Genomic DNA, 16,816 nt, shown 5'->3' on the forward strand with positions numbered 1-16,816 from the left:
TTGCATACTTAGTGTTCATGTTTGCATCTTTTGTTGGCATTTTAAGAAATCCTACTCATTGTGCTGTCAAAATGTTACTGGCACTGAAAATTAACTATTACAAGAGGAATGTTTTATTCCTTCATATTTTAATTATTGTGTACCTTAAATTTATAAAATTTAAATCTTGTAAATGTTAGTTTTCCATGGTTACTTTAAACAACTTGCTATTGAATGCACCCATTGTGAAAGTAACAATGTAAAAATTGAAAGAACAATCATTTAATTGGATTGATTAAGCAATATACATTTCTGCTTGTGGATTAGTGGTGCTGGAAGAACACAGCAGTTCAGGCAGCATCGGAGGACAGGCAAAAATCGCGTTTCGGGCAAAAGCCCTTCATTATTCCTGATGAAGGGCTTTTGCCTGAAACGTCGATTTTGCCTGTCCCCGGATGCTGCCTGAACTGCTGTGCTCTTCCAGCACCACTAATCCAGAATCTGGTTTCCAGCATCTGCAGTCATTGTTTTTACCTATATTTCTGCTTGTCCTGTTCACTCAGGTTCTAGAAACTCTCTCTCATACTATGTCATTATCAGTTTGTACTTTTTAGTAAAATGTAACAACCCAAAACATGCAAAGGTATCTCATTAAGGACAGACACTATTCGATTCCCTTTTATTGTAATGGATGGCACACTCTATCACAAACTTTCAAAAGGTGTGGAACTCCTTATCTTAGATGTGTCATGATATACCTCTGGAGTAGTTGGGACTTGAACCTGTACCTTCTGACTCAGAGGTAGGTAGCCTCTAAACAATCTTAATCATTGGCAAAATCCAGGTTTGCCAGAGACTGTTAGATCTTCAATCTAATGCTCTCTCAACTGAGCTATGTGGATTGAGCAATTCTTTGCCTTAAAGGCTTCTTTTCCTGGAGGCCTAATTAAACCTAATTAAGCCTTGTACAACTATTGCCTGGATTTAGCAATTTCTCTTGCTCTTTCTGAACTACCTGATTTGGCCCCTCTGCTATGTAAAATCTAAATCAACAAAACAATTTCATTGTCAACAATTTCAAACACATACTCAAATTCTTTTTTATTTAAAACTTTTCAAAAGACAGTGGTGGAACACTGTTCTACCAGAAGTAGAAAACTTTTAACTTATAATGACATTAGATTGTATGCAGGCAACTGATTACTGGATATTTTCTTTATTTAAATTGGAATAAATTATTAACCAGCAACTTAGGCTCCCAAATCTCAAGATTAGGAGACTGGACACTTTGCATTGGCACCAGTATGTTGTTTAAATGTTCACAAAGGGCTTTCTCACAGTTGACATTAGCTTTGACACTTTTCATTTTTACTTTAGCTGTTGTTTTAATTCTTGAAGGCGGTTTCCTGGAGATATTTTGCATGGCTTTAATTTTCTTTTAAATATGGCAAGAAAGTAGAGATGCCCACAAAGCAGTATTGACATGTGAACTATACAGTTACTATCAGATTATGGATGACTATTCAACAAAACACACATCAATTTAAATACAGCAGCAATAAATGAATGTAGTTACAAGCAGTTTCTATAATTGATTTTTCATGTGCATAACTAGAAAGACATAATCAAATCAGAGATTCTGATTAAAGATCCCATTTACTCAATGTATAAATAATGTATAAATAACAAATCTGATCAAGAATAGTTTATAAAACAAATGGTGAGTTTTTAAACGTACATTTCATCAGCTATTTGGGCTTGAAGCACATCCCATTACATGCCTCCACCATAAAGTACATTCCAAAATATGATTGAAAAAAATTTAGTTTTAAATTAAAAGCATTTAGAAATTTGAGATACATTTGTTGAAACCATGCCACAACATTTGAGCTTTTAGAGAAGACAAATTCAACATATAGGGTAAATGACATAGATCAGCATAAAGTAGAGTAATATTACTCCACCATACACACTAGGCTAATAGGTATGAATGCAAGTTCCAACAGCACTGTATTGCTAAGCAGAAAGAACAAAATATTCTAACAAAAAGCTATAGGTATATAAATGATATTTTGTATACTCAACTATTACTTCATGCTTACGTAATGTGTTCAAGGCCTCATATGGGAGGTGTAGTTTGCAAACATATGACATATTGTGATCTAACCCACTGAAGCTATGAGCTTTAAACTGTTTATGCCCAGTATTACAATGGGCTTAAATTTGTGCAAAACTTATTCCTGGACTATCCCTAATATTCCTCACTTTCCAGTGTAAGATTAACACATTGTTCAGAGATATGCATAGAATATACTATCCACTTCCATCTCTCAAAACTGGGAGTGGACAGGAAAACAAAAAAACTTGCCATTTTGCATAACGTTTGCAGTAACCTCCATATGAGACGAACACTTACAATTTCTCTTTCTTTCCAAATCAGGCAAAGATATTTTATATTTCTATCAAAAATCTAAACCTTAACAATAGCAGAAGGAAAACAGAGAATACTGTTTGTGTGCCATGTCACGCTTTTGCAGAATTTTTTTAAAAAAAACCTAATAATGATACCACAATCAAGATTTTGCAGAAACATGCATTAATATAGCACTTTTAACATAGCAGGATTATCTGAAGCACTTAGTAGAAATACTATCAAACTTTGACACTATAATAGGAGAACAGGTGACCAAACATTTTACAAAGAAGCCAGCTTGAAGAAATAATGAGGTAGAGGTGGAGGAACAGTGAGGGAACTCTAGAGCTTAGGGCCTTGGGAGTTGAAAGATTCAGTACCAGTAGACAGCTGAAGGAACAGGGGGTCTGCAAAAGTTTGAAGCAGCACAGGGAACTTCAAAATGTCATGGACATTGGGAGGAGCAAGGCCATTGGAAGGATTAAAGCACAAATTTGAAAAGACAGATTCTGCTACATAAAAGAGTACAGAGATTTTCATTCTCATTCTAGAATCAGTGAGCAGTATGCTCTTCCCCTTTGTGTTTTTTCCTAATCTTGAGAGGAATCTTATTTTCCAGTAAAATCCTGTAATAAGGTTGTTAAATAATTATACAGAGCAGAAAAAGTTCTTCACATGCAAGATAACATGCCACTACAGGTACATTTTTCTTGAATGAATTGATTTTAAGAATAATGTTAAAGTGCAAACAAATTAAGGGCTTTTAAAATATTTGAAACCATTTTAAACATTTGATTCAAAATAAGTCTGTTTCCAAATACTGGAATTTTCAATGTCTTTACAACATTGAAAGTATGAAAGTATCCATAAAATAATGAATTTTAAAAATAAGCAGCACTTAAATCTCCACTTGTTCAATTATAAAATGTTTACTTTATATAAAATAAAACTAGAAGGAAAACCCTTCACAACAGATGTCTTCCAGGAATAGCTCCAAAAGTATACATCCTGATCCCTTGTTAGAAAAAGGTGATAAATATTATTCTATACCATTTTCTGCAATGTAAATTATAAAACCAAGCCAACATTACACACAAATCTACAATAAAGATAGATCAGACACTGCTCCACTTCATAATTTGAGAACTATCTGGCATTAAATTAAGTTAATGTCCAATTGTCTTGTTGACTGAGCATCAGGAAAAAAGGTTTTGAAAAGCATAGCAGTTTCAATTTGATAATCGTATTGATTAATTTTCCTGGTGTACTGTATAGTAATACATTTCAGCCATAATTCAAAAAACAAAATTCAGTATAAAGCAAGAAGAAATAAATTAAGTCAGACAGAGTGAAAAGAGAGATTCTAATTCCAGTAAGTTAATTCTGAAATTGTTATTAAATTCCAATTAGCATGTTATTAGAACAAGCATTACAAAATGTTTGGCAAAACTCAGCAATGAATTTCAGCAAAATAAATCAGACAGGCAGTTTTTCCAGAACATGTCCCCTCAAAATGTAGATTTTCATATCTTGCTGAATATTTATTCAAACCTACAAAACCTTACAGCCTCCAAAACAAAGTGCAACCAATGCTATTCTATCAACTGTTTCTTCCACCAATTATTTCCTCTTAAGGCATTGATTTCTTTCAGAGGTAGAGTTAGAAAGAATGAACTTGACTTTACATGGGGCTTTTTCACTTCAGGCTATCAAAAAAATGCTTTGCAGTAATGAGCTGTAGTGCAATCACTGTTGAAAAAGCAACAATCTTAACTTGCAGTCAATTTACTGACAGCAAGCTCCCACGGCCAAATGTGATAATCATTGGAACTTTCTTCCCCACATTAATGGCTAAGGTATAAATATTGGCAAGATTAATACCAGTTGCCTCAGTGGTCACAATTTACCTGTAAAACCTTGATAAGATCAACTCTTGTGGGGATTACCAGTGACACCAGGAAAATTAAAGCAGTTTAGTGTAATCTAGTCTTCACCTGTTGTTATCCACTCAACATACTTATCAAGGCAGATAAATGATCAGTAATCAGGAGCCTGATGTTCCCTTTGCCAAACCAGGAATGTATGGAAATGTTGTATTACTGCACACCCTGTCAAATTTTAAGTTAACAAAGACCATGGTTCAAACCTAGATGCTTCTTGATCTGTATAAGTATCATCTAAGCACACTGAAGACAATTATGCTTCACTGAAGAAAGAGGTCCTTTTTTTTTTTAGATATTGTAATAGGAAAACATGATCCTCGACCAAATTTTTGACCAGCTGTCCTAATATTGATTCAGGGTCAAACTTTGCTTGTTCTCCTGAACCACACCTCACTTGACAGCATCCTTATCCCGAGTCAGAAGATTGTGGGTTCAAATACCACTCCAGGACCTGAGCACAAAATCCACAGCCAACATGCAAATACAATGCTGCTGGAGTGCCATCTTTCAGATTAATCTTTAAACTGGGTGCCTGTCTGGACGATACTTTATCCCTCAATGAACAACACAAGTTAATCTGGTTATTTCCACCTTGTTGTGTGCAAATTGGCCATTACATTTCCTTTAACAGTGACTACACATCAAAGTTTTTCATTGGTTCTACAATGCTTTTGGTCATCCTTATGATAGGAAAGGCACTACATAAATGCAAGTTCTTTTGTATATTTCCTGTGAAGCACCTTGGATAATTTGTTGTATTAAAGATGCCAAATAAATTCAAATTTTTGAATCAAATCGCAGGTTTTAAATAGCCAATTATGTGAGAGCTTTATTCTCACAATGAAACTATTGCTGCATCTTTGGTGAACTGAGACATTTTGAATTCTAAATCCAAAACACCACCCTAGTTATTGTTCATTAATGAAAGCAAAGTAGCTTTTAGTGACTTATATTTGTTAGAGAAGAAAAATTGTATTCACCCACCAGATAATGCAACCACCCTCTCTCCCATGTTTTCAATACAAGTGGCATACAAAATGTTTGTCATCTTTCATTGTATTATTACCTGTTGGTGAGTAGGCATTATTACCAATCTAAAATCTGTTGTGGGTTAACTGGCAATACATTTCAAAGACTGCAGTTAATGACATTCTGAACTGTCGGTTGTGCTTTGTTGTATTAATACTTGCTTCTAATGTTTAGTATGTGGATATTATTCTCAAAATCTAGAAATTTAAAAAAGGTGCTAATTTTATATTTTTAAAACTTTAAAATAGGACAAACTTATGCCTTTAATGCCATACATTTTAATTTTTTGGGTAATTAAGATAATTGATTTAGTATCTCATTCCAAAATCATGATGACAGAATACTTCGAATTTACATTTAAGTGGTAAAAAGTCTTGGCCTGAGAATTTATCTTTAGAATGGACAGCGAAGGAAGATGTTTCTTAGGAGATGGGTTGTTTTGAATGTCCACCTCAATTTAGTTTGAGCACCATTAGGCGCAGGTACATATTAATATTCCTGACCAAGTTTTGAGATAAATCTGTTACAATCCATTCACTTCTTATATAAAATTTTTAATGGAACTATCAACATATGCTGCATAAAAAACAGAAAATGCTGCAAATACAGAATCAGACACTATCTGTGGACAGAGTTAGTGATACAAGTTGATCACCACAAATATTGGTGTTATTCTCTCCAAGAATATTTATAGCTTTCTCTGCATTTTTTCCAGATTTCCAACATTCGCAGAATTCTGCCTTCCAATTAACATTTTCTAGATAACCAGTCTGTGGTTACTCGGGATTAGCTATATTAGTCTTCCATATTAGTGTCACTGCATTCTGAACTGGAAGCACTTAATTCAGCACAGATTCTATCGTGATGTATACTGCATAAAGAGAAGATCAGCTATTCTTGGATTTTTGTCTTTTACAGATACAACTTATCAGTTCGCTCCAAACTAATACCCAGAGTGATTCAATTAAATTGAAAAAAGTTAAATATGTTTTTTTAAAAAATCAAATTTAGGTAATGGGCATTCATGGATAGAAAAATGATAAAATTTAAATTTGCTTTAAAATCCTATAATAACTAGGAAAGGACAGCAAGGACGTAGCAAATAATGTGGTTATTCTAATAGCTGTCTTCTAAACTTATCTAAACCTCACAATAGGCAGGTGCAGCACAGTGGCACAGTAATTAGCATTGTTGCCTCACAGTACCAGGGACCTGGATTCAATTCCAGCCCTGGGTAACTGCCTGTATGGAGTCTGCATGTTTTCCCCATGTCTGTGTGGCTTTCTGCTGGGTGCTTCTGTTTGCTCCCACAGTCCAAAGATGTGCAGTTTAGGTGCTTTGGCCACACTACGTTATCCTGTAGTGTCCAGGGATGTGCAGATTAGTCATGGGAAATACAGGGTTATGGGGACTGGGTGGGATGCTTTTTGGAAGGTCAGTGAAAACTAGATGAGCCAAATGGCTTCTTTCCACACTGTAGGAATTCTACGATTCTGTTTTGGTACCAGCAGTAGCTTTTCAATAACTTATCACAAAACCATCATCAAGTCCTTCCTATGGAGGAAATGTTAAGAGAACCAAGATGCCCAAAGAAAAACACATCAACCCCTAGTTGTCAGCTCAATTGACAATTGTGAAATAAATCTAAAAGATGTCTTAGGAACTTATAATGGTAGAATTACTTGCATATATTCATAAATAGTGTACAAAGTGGGTGCAAGTAAAAAAAGATAAACTATAATCTACTTCTGTTCACAAACTTGTTGCATGCATTTGAGCAGCCGATGATTTTTCTAGTTTATATATCTGTAACTTGCAGGCACCATTTGATCTTAAACAGCTATTATTTCAACTTCCACCTAGAAACTAAATAACCATTAAATATCTCACATTTAGATTTTTATTTCTATGACATTTAATTTATAATAAAAAAAAATCTACAGTGAACTAATCCTTGGCAATGCAATTTCCATCTCACCTATATATTTGTATAAAATGAATAAGCAACCAAAACTTGTCCACTTTAGTCCTTCCAGTCAAAAATTATAATTTGAATAACAGAAATAACACAGCCAGATTCTATATCAGTACACATTTCCACTAATATTTGGGAATGCACTTTTTGTGGGGTGAATCTAAATAGTAACAGGGCTGTAATTAAACTGAATGCTGTATGCTGTTTAAACTAAATCCTGAGTTATTAGATCAATGATATTTATATTTCATTATCAAAATAGTTTTTTTTAAATATAAAAAGCCATTTTCTGTAAACACTTGTGTAAGGCAGAGGTATTTAGTCATCGATGAATGTTAGCCTCCCTGGCCCCTCATTTCTCAACCACCGCCGATACCGTTTCCATCGTGGATCTGATGCTACTTTCTTTTTGAGTTCTTCCTCTTGTTCCAGCTTATAAACCTAAAAATTAAATAAAAGTCAGTCAATTCAGCTGTATCCTGCTTCCCTTTGAGAAGCTAAGACTATGTTGACAACAGGTTCATGCTGATTTACATTATCATATTAGGATCCATAGTTAAAACAGCCAGTGTTAGATAATACAATGGGAGATAAAATAATTAGAGTTCTCACTGCAGCCTGATGAATGCTGCTTAAAGTTTATACACATGGTATGGCCAATAATGTTCAGGAAAAGCCTGGACACAATCCTCTAGGAACACAGGTCGGCCTTTCAGCCTCTCCAGCATGTTCCACCATTCTATGAGACCATTTCACCTGTGCTCTGATAATCAATCACCACCCTGAAACATTACCTCTGTTACAAGCACTACCAAACCTTCTGACATTTACACATGCTAATCTAAACATCCATTGTCATTTACCCACTGCCACTTGGTGCCATGAGCGAACTGTCATCTGTTGACATACCTCAGCAGAAGGAATCAACAAATTCAGGGATGCAGGAAACAAAGCTAAGAAAAAAAAACTCACACCATGAATTCTGCCAGGGTTTCCACGCAGCCAGCAATCTTCCCAATACAAAATTTACATCACTAACAATTTATACCTATGAGTAATCGATCAGTTTGACACCATAAACTTTCAACTAAATTTTACACTTGTCAATGTGCATTACTTTTTGATTTAATTCTTTGTCTTTGTGTTCAGGTGCATATACTACAAATGTTTTAAACTGAAAGTTCTCCATTACAGAACTACTATATGATTGAAAGTTCTTAAAGACCAGGAATTTAGTTTTATGCATTCTTTACATAATTTACTATTCTTGAAGTTGCAACATACAATGCTTACCTCAAAGTTTTCTCGTAACCACAGCTTCCTCTCAAGGAACATCTCTTTCTGATGATCTTCTAAACTATCAAATTGGCCTTGTGACATTTTCATGTTTTTTCTAATAATATACAATTTTTCTTCTTCTCCATATTCTTCCTGTTTTATGTGAAAACGGTAAATCCACCTGCAATACCACATTATATACCTACAGATGTAATAAGGAGCTAAAACAATTTGGAAGAGGAGTATATCATATAGCTGTGGTTTCTGATAGCCACCTTTAATATCAATGTTATTTTTGATAATGCTTTTAATGATTTCCTCCTCCTCCTCTTTGATTTCTTCCTTAGAGCGTCTGTTTTTCCCTTTTTCTTTAGTTTTGTTAAGAAGGCCTTGCTGCTTTGCAATTTCTGTGGCCTGGATTCTATACTTTGGCACAGTAGTGAGATAATGAATGGCCTCACTATAACTGCTCCACCAGCTGTAGTACTGCAAAAACAACAGAAATTAAAAATACGTAAGTGCAAAGAGCTAGCAGGTAAACATAACAAGGTGCAGCAGTCAGTAATTCAGCCCCATTAGCCTGCTTGACCATTTTATATAATCATGGTTGATCTCATATCGGCTTCAACTCCACTTTCCTGTGCACTCCCTTTAACCCATTATTAAATTAAAATCTGTTGTCTGTCTCCTCCAACATATTCAGTGTGCATTGTACTCTTGGGTAGTGAATTCCACTGATTTATGTTTTGAGAGGAGTAGTTCATCATCGGTTTAATGCCATAATTGCTATAACTGTTTTACTGATATAAAGACCAAATCAATTTGTACACTGACAAATTAAAAATATATTGTAACTGGACAGTTTACTTGCAGCTCCATAATGGTCACAATGAACATAATTGCCAAAAGCTTGGAAACTATTATCTGCATTAAAATTTGTGGGCTGTAAGGAATATTGATAAATTTGAACACAAACAGGCTACTGCAGTATTTTATGAAGTGTGGAAATCTTCAGTAAACATTTATACACATATAAAACCATGAAATTAAATGAGGAAGGAGATTTATTCAGTCTGAATTTATCCATCCAGAATGATCCTATAGCCCTTCCTTTTCAGATCTCTTGAAAGTTTACTTCCCTAATTTTATTTAACCCAGCCAATGGTTCCTAACACTTCTGCAGTCTGTTTCTTAACATATGACAATTGCCCTCTTTACTAAAGTCATTTTTCCCCTATTAGGAGATTGAGGACATTCAGTGTAAACCATACTGTGGGGACTGGCCTCGTTGGCCAAATAAAATATGGGTGGCAAATTCCTCTCACTGAAGGAATTTAGCTTACCCAATAGATTCAATAAATGGCAAATTTTTCCCATTTTGCAATTTATGATGGGAATTCAACTCAATACCTTTGGGTAAAAGTGTGTAATTGAATCAATGTATCCTGTCTATACCAACCACCACAGAAACTAAAACTACTTTAACATTACAGCTGCAGAAAAGAAGCATTATCATACATAAATCCTTTGTAATTGTTAATGTATAAGATAGCCCATATCTTTCAGTCCCCAGAAAAATGCAGCATGAGGTCATTATTTGGCCCATTGTGCCTGAACCAGCTCTTTGAAAGAGCTATCCACTTAGTACTACTCCCCACTATCCTTCCAATTCCTCCTTTTAAACTACATAGTTACTGTCAAAAGAAAATTACCTATGTTGAGGATGAGTTGTTATGCACATTCAAGGCTGAAACAGACAGATTTTTAAGCAGTAAGGGAATCGATTATGGTGAAAATTGAAGATTATCAGATCAACCAAGTCTTTGAATAGCAGAGCAGATTTGATGTGCTCCTGATATTACATCTTAGTCTATGGTTTTATTTTATCAGCCTCCATCAATCTGGATTTAACAAGTTGCTACAGAAAACAATTTTAAATTTTCCTCCTCGAATGTTTCTGCCAAACATTTTAAATCTCACTTTTGGTTTCTGACTTTCCTGTCAGTGAAATTGGTTTCTCCAACAATCTCAACCTCTCAATCTTTAGCTTCTTAATTAAATCTCCCCTTAATCTTCTCCCCTCCAACAAGGATCACTCCAGTTTTTAGTTGTTTGACACAAAAATTAATAGTTTAATTTCTAAAACAGTTTATAATTATTTCCCATTTGAATTAAACTATTTAAGCTGGAAATTTACGGCAAATACAGTTAACAACAGAATACCATCTGAGAAAGATAAGTGAGGAAGCAAGTTATTAGAACACTCAAGATGATGTCAGTATAAGTCAGACCTAACTATAAGCCATTGTATTTATGAACGTGCTGATGCTCATCATTAATTGTCACTTGAGTCATGTTGCACTTATGTGCAACTGAACAGCATATTGCATAAATGCCTTACCTGAAAAAGTGATATAGCACAAACTGTCACAATTATAACTATTCTGACATCCACTTTGGGTGCTAGCCTTCTCTTGTAGTAATGGTAGTAATGCCTGTAAAATTCATCAGGATGATCAAGCATGTAATCGTAATCCTTCCGGGCTTCATCATCCTTTAAGAAACAGGGTTAGAACAAGAAGCAATCACTAACACTGTCATTTTTAAAAATCTAATATTACCAACTGATTAAAAAGACTAAATAAACTTTAAGTAACATCCATTTTTAAAAATTTCTACAACTGATTCTCCAATTATACATAGGAAGTGCAGTATGATAACTATCACAGGTATAATAAGCAGCACAGGCTTTAAGGTGTCCCCACCTAGACGGTAATCCACACAAACTGAATACTAATACCAAATATAACACAATGTAATAGAATCTCCTCTCAGAGATCTTTTTAAACTGTAATTAACTGGAAACTAATGTTCTTCCTGATGAAAGTATGACAAATTGGTTTGATTAAAAAAATGCACAAGGTAACTAAGAAAATTTTGTTCCAATTACCTATGAGAATATTTTTGGTTTTCATGTAAAACCTGACAAATAAGGAGGAGTCCTGAAAAAATTGTTCCTGTAATTGATGAGAACACAAGGTGATTACAGATGGATCTAAATTTAGTAGGGCATGAATTTGAAATAGGTTATTGTATGAAACATTAGTTGATAATTGATCACTCAATGTGCACATATGGAAGACGTCTGTTACTGTCATACTGACGAGATTTTCTGGATTAATAAGATACTTCTAAGCAGCCAAAGACAAGGACCAAAGGTTATGAGACAGCTTTCTCCTGCAACCTGGAAATGAGACTGCAAGAATTACTTTGGTGGTGTTTAATGTGGACTAATGTTTACATTTCCAGGAACTTTAGGTTGTATTCCATTGACAATTGTCCATCTTAAGTGTTAAACGAGCAACTTAAAATTATTTGCTACAACAATTAAGAAGAATACATAAAAAATACATTTGATTTTTTAAATAGGTAGATGGCTATTTTTGACTGGTGCAAACTCAATGGGCAGAAGGGCATCTTTCTGTTCTGTAAACCTCTATGACACTAAGTTGGTAACCCTAACAATTCTACATTCAAGCATAAATAAGAGAACCAAATTAATTAGAAAAGTCTTAGGTTTGAACTCCAGTTTTTGCTGAGCTGAGTAACACTTCCATCTGTGTCACAAATTTCGACTTGGAGCCTTGCAAACACGATCCAGGTTAAAATTTTCACTACACTGCAATACAGACACATTGTTGGAGGTCCTGTTGACCTGTTCAAGTGGATGTATGCAATCTCATGGCAGTATTTGAAGAGGAGTAGGGAGTTGCCTAGGCTGCTATAACATCCTCAGTCAATATCAAAAGAACTGATAAATTGGTGGTTTTAGTGCATCCAAACTGCTGCCATATTTGGTGACATAACAGTGATTGCGTTTCAAAAGTAATTAATCACATGAACTATTTCACTACATCCTGAGGATCTGAAAAGGTGCTATATGGATCTTGGGACATATGGGCTAAGAATTTCACATCATGACCTCCATTCAATGACTGAAGCTATGGACCAGAGGCTTCAGACTCTACATATTCTTTCCCTTCTCTTATCCAAGTCAAATGACAAGTTAACATTAAATAAACCACCTCAGGGCTGTACCAGAATTCTACAAAGTACCTGGATTCCACTTGCATCGGACAACAGGCAAGGAGGAAAAAAACTTCAAGATTTTCATGCGTACATTTGTTGCACAATATAATCTGCTCTCAACTCCAGATATATTAATATGTTTGTAGGAGGTAAGACAGTGAGCAATGATGCAACTTCACACATTCTTCTCTTTTCCAGAGAAGTTCCTCAACTCTTGCTCAAAATCTCAAATGCAGCAAGAAGGGAAATTTACCAATTTTGTTTCGACATTTTTCAAATAAAGAATGTGATAAAACTGCAACAAGCTAGAAACAATTATAAAGTCACTCATGACCAAGAAGAGCAGATGAAATATATACATTTTATAATTTCATCCTTTGACAGTGACTGCGCAAATGATGTATTTGGAAATAAGGCTAGCAGTTCTAAGTTTTAAGTAAAGTGCTTTTGGATAGTAAATCTATAAGGAGAAACAGAAATACAAATTCTCAGTGACAGCTACCATTCTTCCATGCAGTGCAAAGCAGTTTACTTTTCATCCAACCATTCAAGGTTCTACACATTTTAAAATTAACTACCACAGTAACCAGAGATGCAGGTTTCATTTTGCCAGTAGCTGACATTTGCAAACAAGCTAGTCAATACCATCAACACTGCCAGATGTACCCCTACCCCCACAAACCCCCAACCCTCCCATTCTCTAACAGATGTTCCCTTGGCCCCAGATGCAGCCTGCGCCCAATTCACACCTTCAGTGTTTCATAGGCGGTGGCAACCAGTAGGAACTTCTCCTCGGGGTTCTCCCCGGCCTCCGTGGGTCTGTACCGATCCGGGTGGAAGCGCCGGGCCAACTGGCGGTAAGCGCGGGCGATCTCGCTTTTGCCAGCATCTCTTGACACTCCGAGGACGTCGTAGCAGGAGACGGCACCGCAATACAAGCCTTCCACCAGGCCATCAACCCTACCCAGCAACGTGAAGGTAACGGCGCAAAATCGAAGTAACAACACCACTACAGCCGGCCTGCTCGCCGACGCCATGTCAGCGAACTGGCAACCGACGTCGTTGCACATGCGTCATTCCTCAGCGCTGCAGTTTACATCAGCGGTCGCGCGTGGGAAACGTCACAATTTCAAACGCTAACGGCTGTTTGTTAGCGCGGGTAATCGGCGCAGTGAGTTCATTCAGCCCATCGTTTATATACTTGCCCTTTGATTGGCCAGTTGTTTTTCATCATTGTAGTAAGGTGTTTGATAAGGTTGCCCATGGTGGGCTGCTGCACAAAATACAGAGGCATGGGATTGAGGGTGTTTTGGCAGTTTGGATCAGAAATTGGTTTGCTGAAAGAAGACAGAGGGTAGTGGTTGATGGGAAATATTCATCCTGGAGTTCAGTTACTAGTGGTGTACTGCAAGAATCTGATTTGGGTCCACTGCTGTTTGTCATTCTTTTAAATGATGTGGATGAGGGCATAGAAGAAGGATGGGTTAGTAAATTTGTGGATGCCACTAAGGTCGCCAGAGTTGTGGATAGTGATGAAGGATGTTGTAGGTTACAGAGGGACACAGATAAGCTGCAGAGCTGAGCTGAGAGGTGGCAAATGGAGTTTAATGCAGAAAACTGTGCGGGATCTCGGTGTCCATGTACATAAATCCTTGAAAGTTGCCATCCAGGTTGATAGGGTTATTAAGAAGGCAAACAGTGCGTTCACTTTTATTGGTGGAGGGATTTAGTTTCAGAACCATGAGGTCATGCTGCAGCTGCATAAAGCTGGTGTAGCCGCATTTGGAGTATTGTGTACAGTTCTGGTCACCACATTATAGGAAAGATGTAGAAGCTTTGGAAAGGGTTCAGAGGAAATTTACTAGAATGTTGCCTAGTTTGGAGGGAAAGTCTTAGAGGAAAGGCTGAGGGACTTAAGGCTGTTTTCATTAGAGAGAAGAAGGTTGAGAGGTGACTTAATTGAGACATACAAGATAATTGGAGGATTGGATAGGTGGACAGTGAGAGTCTTTTTCTTCATATGGCAATGGCTAGCACGAGGGGACATAGCTTTAAATTCAGGGTGATAGATATAGAACTGATGTCAGAGGTACTTTCTTTACTCAGAGAATAGTAGAGGTATAGAACACACTGCCCGCAACAGTAGTAGACTCGCCAACTTTCAGGGTATTTAAATGGTCACTGGATAAGCATATGAACGAGAATGGAATAGTGTAGGTTAGATGGGCTTCAGATTGGTTTCAGAGGTCAACACAAAATCGAGGGCTGAAGGGTCTGTACTGTACTGTAGTGTTCTATTTCTCCTTTCTATCCTTCATGATCCCCCCCCATTAAAGCCCTGTGATCTTGTCCCCTTCAAATATTTCTTCAATTCTTTAAAATCATTCAAATTTTAAATATCATTATTAACAGTTCATTGTTTTTCCAAATGTATAATGAATAATATTGAAAGCTTATGGTGTTACCTCATGATATTAATATGCTGCACTAACATTCCAGTTTCAGGAGTGCATGGGTTCAAGCCCTCTACTCTAGAGAGTTGATCACAAAAAAAATCCATAGAGTTTTGAGGGAGGACTGCACTGTTGGATGCACCAATTCTTTATTAGATATTGAAAAGATCTATGCTTTCTGTCTTGTGAAGTAGATATGTAACATCTGATAGAACTATTCTAAAGGTTTGCAGGGCCAGTTTCTCAAGTGTACTATCCAGCATTTATCCTTTATATGCCAGCTTTTATATGCCTATCCAAGAGTCACTCAAATGCCCCTACTGTATCTGACCCTACTACCATGGCTGGCAGTGCATTCCATACACCTATCACTCTCTGTGTAAAGACCCTGAAATCTCCCCTCAACCCTCCTCCAATCACCTTAAAATTATGACCCCTTGTGATATCCATTTCCACCCTGGGAAAAAGTCTCTAGCTATCCATTCTATCTAGGCCTGTCATCATCTTGTATGCCTCTGTCAAGTCACCTCTCAATCTTCTTCACTCCAATGAGAAAAGCCCTAACTCCCCTGACCTTTCTTCATAAGATATGCCCTCAGACTGGTCAACTTTTCCTGCATTACTACAGCACTACACTTCAAAACACTTAATTAGTTGTAAATATTTTGGGTCATCCTAAGTTTTAAAAAAAAGTGCTGTACAATTGCAGTTGTATTTAGTTGTATTTCAATTTCCAATCATTTATATTCCAGACCACATGAGGTAAAGGCCAGCATCCCAGCTGGTCCTAATTATCGACCGAACAGCTGGATACTTAGGCTGGATAACAACTTACTTGTTTGCCTTACTATCATAACTTATAATAGTTGACTCATTTTATTCTATAAAATCCAAGCTAATTTTCATTTAAAATAGGTACTGCCAGTTTCCACATTTGTGAAATATTTGGCTTCCAATTCCAGGTAAAACCACTTGTGCCTGAAACTAAGATTCCTTATACCAGGTAAAACAGATCAGAATCCCAAAATGTGACTATAGAAGTAAAAAGAAAATTCCCAATAAATATTGTGCTATATCCTTTGCACACAAAGGTTCCTTCAAGGTACTAGGAACATCTCTGTTAAGGTCTGGTAGGATGTATTGGCGTAATCATTTTGAGAATGCTATTTCTAGAGCATAACTTCAATTTATCCGTAGTCTTTTCCCTCCCCAAAGTATGGCCTTACTTACTATATCAGTCTTTATTAAGGCACGTTATGCTACAGTGTAGGTTAAATCATTTGCCTTTGTCAATACAGCTATGTTGTCAGAATTTACAAGTTTCCATCTCTCTAATCTCCATTTACAGTTTAGTCAGTGGTCAAAACACCCAAGAAAGTTTGCTCTCCTTACTTCCACAATACATTTGCTTGTACCTGTGTTTTTGTTTTTGCTGTTGTTTAGCTATTATTTACTTATCTATGCTACTTAACTCTGTGATTGGCCTGCATTGCTCGCAAGACAAAGCTTTTCATTGTGCCTTGGTACACGTGACAATAAATTTAATTCAATGCAATTCCCTTCTTTCTCCACAATCTGTCTTTATAAGGTTAAAGGGACTTATAAAAGGTGATTGTGATATAACTTATATCTGTTTTATGAATATTATATTTTTGAT

At 36.2% G+C, this 16,816-nt stretch overlaps 1 protein-coding gene across 1 annotated transcript; it reads right to left on the bottom strand.

Moving 5' to 3' along the window:
• Positions 1 to 6,751: 6,751 nt before the first annotated feature.
• On the bottom strand, positions 6,752 to 13,855 carry dnajc25 (DnaJ (Hsp40) homolog, subfamily C, member 25). The gene is made up of 4 exons (XM_043716086.1): positions 13,456 to 13,855; positions 11,019 to 11,171; positions 8,633 to 9,103; positions 6,752 to 7,780 (listed from the first exon to the last, which is right to left on the bottom strand). Exons 1-4 carry the CDS (start codon positions 13,774 to 13,776, stop codon positions 7,658 to 7,660), a joined length of 1,068 nt encoding a protein of 355 aa, XP_043572021.1. The 5' UTR covers positions 13,777 to 13,855; the 3' UTR covers positions 6,752 to 7,657.
• Positions 13,856 to 16,816: the final 2,961 nt, after the last annotated feature.

Source organism: Chiloscyllium plagiosum, chromosome 2, assembly GCF_004010195.1.
Source record: "Chiloscyllium plagiosum isolate BGI_BamShark_2017 chromosome 2, ASM401019v2, whole genome shotgun sequence".
Taxonomy (NCBI): Eukaryota; Metazoa; Chordata; class Chondrichthyes; order Orectolobiformes; family Hemiscylliidae; genus Chiloscyllium; species Chiloscyllium plagiosum.